Source organism: Octopus bimaculoides, chromosome 20 (assembly GCF_001194135.2).
Source record: "Octopus bimaculoides isolate UCB-OBI-ISO-001 chromosome 20, ASM119413v2, whole genome shotgun sequence".
Taxonomy (NCBI): Eukaryota; Metazoa; Mollusca; class Cephalopoda; order Octopoda; family Octopodidae; genus Octopus; species Octopus bimaculoides.
The window spans coordinates 24,478,990-24,482,681 of NC_069000.1; the positions used below are offsets into that span (position 1 = coordinate 24,478,990).

Consider the following 3,692-nt stretch of genomic DNA (forward strand, 5'->3'; position numbering starts at 1 on the left):
GCAATGACAAATGACTGAGACTTTTGGTGATATGCCATACTTGAGAAGACCCGTCAAGCCAAGTGAAATTGTAGTCATGGCTGATGCTGGAGTCATGTAACTGGCAGCCATGCCAGTGGCACGTAGAAAGCACCCATTACATTCTTGGGGTGGTTGGCATTAGGAAGGGCATCCAGCTGTAGAAACCTTGTCAGATCAGATTGGAACTTAGTGTAGCCCTACAGCTTACCAGTTTCAGTCAAACCCATGCGAGCGTGGAAAACAGACACTAAATGATGATGACGATGATTATAACTTCAAATATGAAAGCCCTTACTTTATCTCCTGGAGGTTTATCAGTGATGTTTCGAAGTACAATGTCTAACATGACTTTAATGTCATTGGTGTAGTACAATCTGCCTGTTGCTTCACAGCTGAACATGTCTCGTAGAAATTTTACCACTGAGTTACTCTTTGTTCTCACTAAACCTTGTTCCATTAATGGATCAACTATAATGAAACAGAAGAAAACAAACAAATAAATATGATACACAAGTTACATGCATTGATTTCAAATTTTGGCACAATGTCAGAAATTTTGGGACATGGAGAAAGTCGATCACATCAACCTCAATGTTCAACTGGTGCTTATTTTATTGATCCTGAAAGGATGAAAGGCAAAGTTGACTTCAGCAGAATTTGAACTCAGAATGTGAAGGTAGAAAAAATGCTGTTATACATCTTTCCTCGTGCACTAACATTTCTGTGAGCTCACTGCCTTATACAGTAGTTGCATATATTATAAGAGAGGCTGTTGGTGAATTTTATGTTATACAAAGTTATGCTAAAATGGCAATGGTGGTTGGTGGTGGTAGGGTTCATTTAAAACCAAAAACTGTTGTTAGACTTGTGGTCAAGAAATTCACTTTGCAAACTTTTGTGTTAAATACTGATATTTGTGGTTGAGGCTCAATATCACTGGTATTTGTGGTTGATGCTCTGCTTAGACATCAATGGATCAATATCTGAAGAGAACATATGGCACATGACTGTTATATTTTGGGTGCAGTTTTGGTAATGTTACTTATGATGTTTCCATAAGAGATATTTAGAGATTCTGATGCCTAATATAGCAGCACTTTTAAAATGTTTAGGTGTGGGTAGATTTTTGAAATACTTTTATTTCTGGATGGGATACTGTGTTTTCATTTCCTTTTATGCAAACTGCCAAATTTAGTTTGAACACCCTGTATGAATATACACTGTGAACCGAGATAATAGTCCATGATGCAAATAACTACCCGAGGGATTTTGAAGAAAATTTACATGATAGTACAGTACACTAATTTTGGTTTGTATACAAAATTTATCATATATAGCTGTCTTAGTTTTCATATTATTTAGCATACTTGTTTTTCAGGTGTACTGCAATAATAGTCCTGGTATAAGAATTTACAGTTTTGATCACTTATAAGGAGAGAAATACCAACTATTTCAAGAACAATTATTTTAAATAACTCATTTGACACAAATGTACCATTGAACAACAAAATACATAAATAACATATTCACAGAAACTTTGATTCTATGATTAGAGTTTGGTGTGTGAACCACTTTGTTTGATGACCTCACAAATGAGGTTGTTTGTGGATTCAGTCAGTGTTTTGACAGTAGAGGGTAGGACTGCCTTAGCAGAGTCTTGTATTGCCTTCCAAAATGTTTGCTTAGATGTGTACTGGTTGCCATTCTGGTAGATCTCACGTTTGACGATGCTCCAGAGGTTCTCAATGGGATTCAAATCTGGAGAACAGGCTGGCTACTTCATTAAAGTTTCTCCTTTGAATCCTAATGAGGAGAGGACCTCTTTGGTTCTCTTAGCGGCATGTAGTGGAGCCTTACCGTGCATAAAAATAACCTTGCTAAGCTCGGATAATGGGAACTCATCCAGCCAGTCAGTTAGGACATCCCTAATAAAGTTACAGTATGTGACAGCATTAATCCTCACACCTTCTGGCACTTTAAATGGACCAATCATCCTGTCTCCCATGATTCCAGTCCAAAACATGACTCCTCCACCCCCTTGCTGACAGTGCAAATGCATGTGAGCGGGGTTGTCATAAAACCCTTAGCCCAATTATCAAGGCCCATCTAGCATGGCTCAGCACACATCAGTGAACAAAATATGCTTGACATCAGTCTTCATATACATTCTACCCCATTCTAACTGAGCTTTTTTCTGTTTGGGAGTCAACAGAGGCTTGCATGCAGGTTTCTTCTCCTTTGCAAAACTACCAATTACTTTTTTTCTGGTTGTTTTGGAGATGTTTTCAATGCCAGTGTCTGCAAATAAAGCTTTACTAGTACATCCAGGATTTTTCAGTAAGCATCGTATGAGAAGGGAAATGTCTCGTGCTGTGACTGTTTGAGACTTGCCTTTATCACTGCGCTCATTCTGATACTTGGGACTTTGTAAATATCTGTGAATTGCTTTCACATGATGACCTAGTTTCTTGGACACTTCATCTGCAGACTTGCCTTTACCTATTTCTTTTATAATCCGGTTCCTCTCATACTCTTTTCCATGCCCCATCTTTTGAAATCAATATTAGGAATATTAATTCTGTTCACCCGAAAATACTAGTGTGCTATCATGTATTTTCGTCAAAATCTCTCAGGTAGTTATTTAGAAAATCTAAAAAATCATCATGGACTATTATCTCAGTTTGCAGTGTATAGACATTTATATATGTATGTGCATGATGATAATGATGATGATGATGATATATATTCATATATATATATATATATAAATATATATCTTTAACAGTCTGAATAAAGTTTTTGTTTCCCACATTCATTCAGAAGGATTGATTGGCCCTGGGCAATAGTAGAAAACACTTGTTCAAGATGCCCACTTTTGCAATACATGGTGCAAGTATCTTTAAAAATATGTGGCTATGAAAAGGCATACTTACTGAAATCAGTGAAATTTACACCTGGACATCTCACCTAAAAATAAGGCATCAATTCAGACTTACCTCCACGATTAAAGAAAAGTATCAATTTCTCAAGTAAAAGCTCTGGGTATTTGGTATCAGCATGAGTCATAGCTTGCATAACAACATTGGGAGGTGAACTTTCATTGTGGTGTTGGTTGTAGGCCAGTATTAGTGTCATTAAATCCACTGAAACAGCTTCAGCAAACATCATTCCACTTGGAGTCTCAATGAAGTTTAAAACCTTCGCTATTAAAGGGATATCTAAGTAGCCTAGGTGAAAAAAAGTAAATAAAAAAAAAAAGGGAATGACAAAGTGAATGGGAAATTAAAATAGTAATCATAACATCTAAATGCCTGAGATGAGTTCAGTTAATATTAATGTAGATTGCTAGATCTTGGGAGTTATAATTCGCCTCATCTTTAGAGATGGAATATGTTTTAATATTTACATTTATGTTAATAAGAGCAGGTGTGGCTTGCTTCCCAACCATATGGTTTTGGGTTCAGTCCTGCTGTGCAACACCTTGGGCAGCTATCTTCTATTATAGCTTCAGGTTAAGCAAAGTCTTGCAAGTGGATTTGGAAGATGAAAACTGAAAGAACCCAGTTGCAAGTGTGTGCATGTGTATATACTTACATATACATATATATACACACACATATATATACATGTATATATACATATACATATATATATATATATATATATATATA

At 36.3% G+C, this 3,692-nt stretch overlaps 1 protein-coding gene across 1 annotated transcript in view; it reads right to left on the reverse strand.

Moving 5' to 3' along the window:
- The window catches only part of LOC106883214 (NCK-interacting protein with SH3 domain), a 47,085-nt gene that overhangs the window by 3,691 nt on the left and 39,702 nt on the right, over nt 1–3,692 (reverse strand). Inside the window, exons 6-7 of the mRNA XM_052974932.1 lie at nt 3,018–3,248; nt 317–489 (exon numbers count right to left, since the gene is read on the reverse strand). Coding sequence (XP_052830892.1) covers nt 317–489; nt 3,018–3,248 — 404 coding nt within the window. The remainder of the gene's footprint in view (nt 1–316; nt 490–3,017; nt 3,249–3,692) is intronic.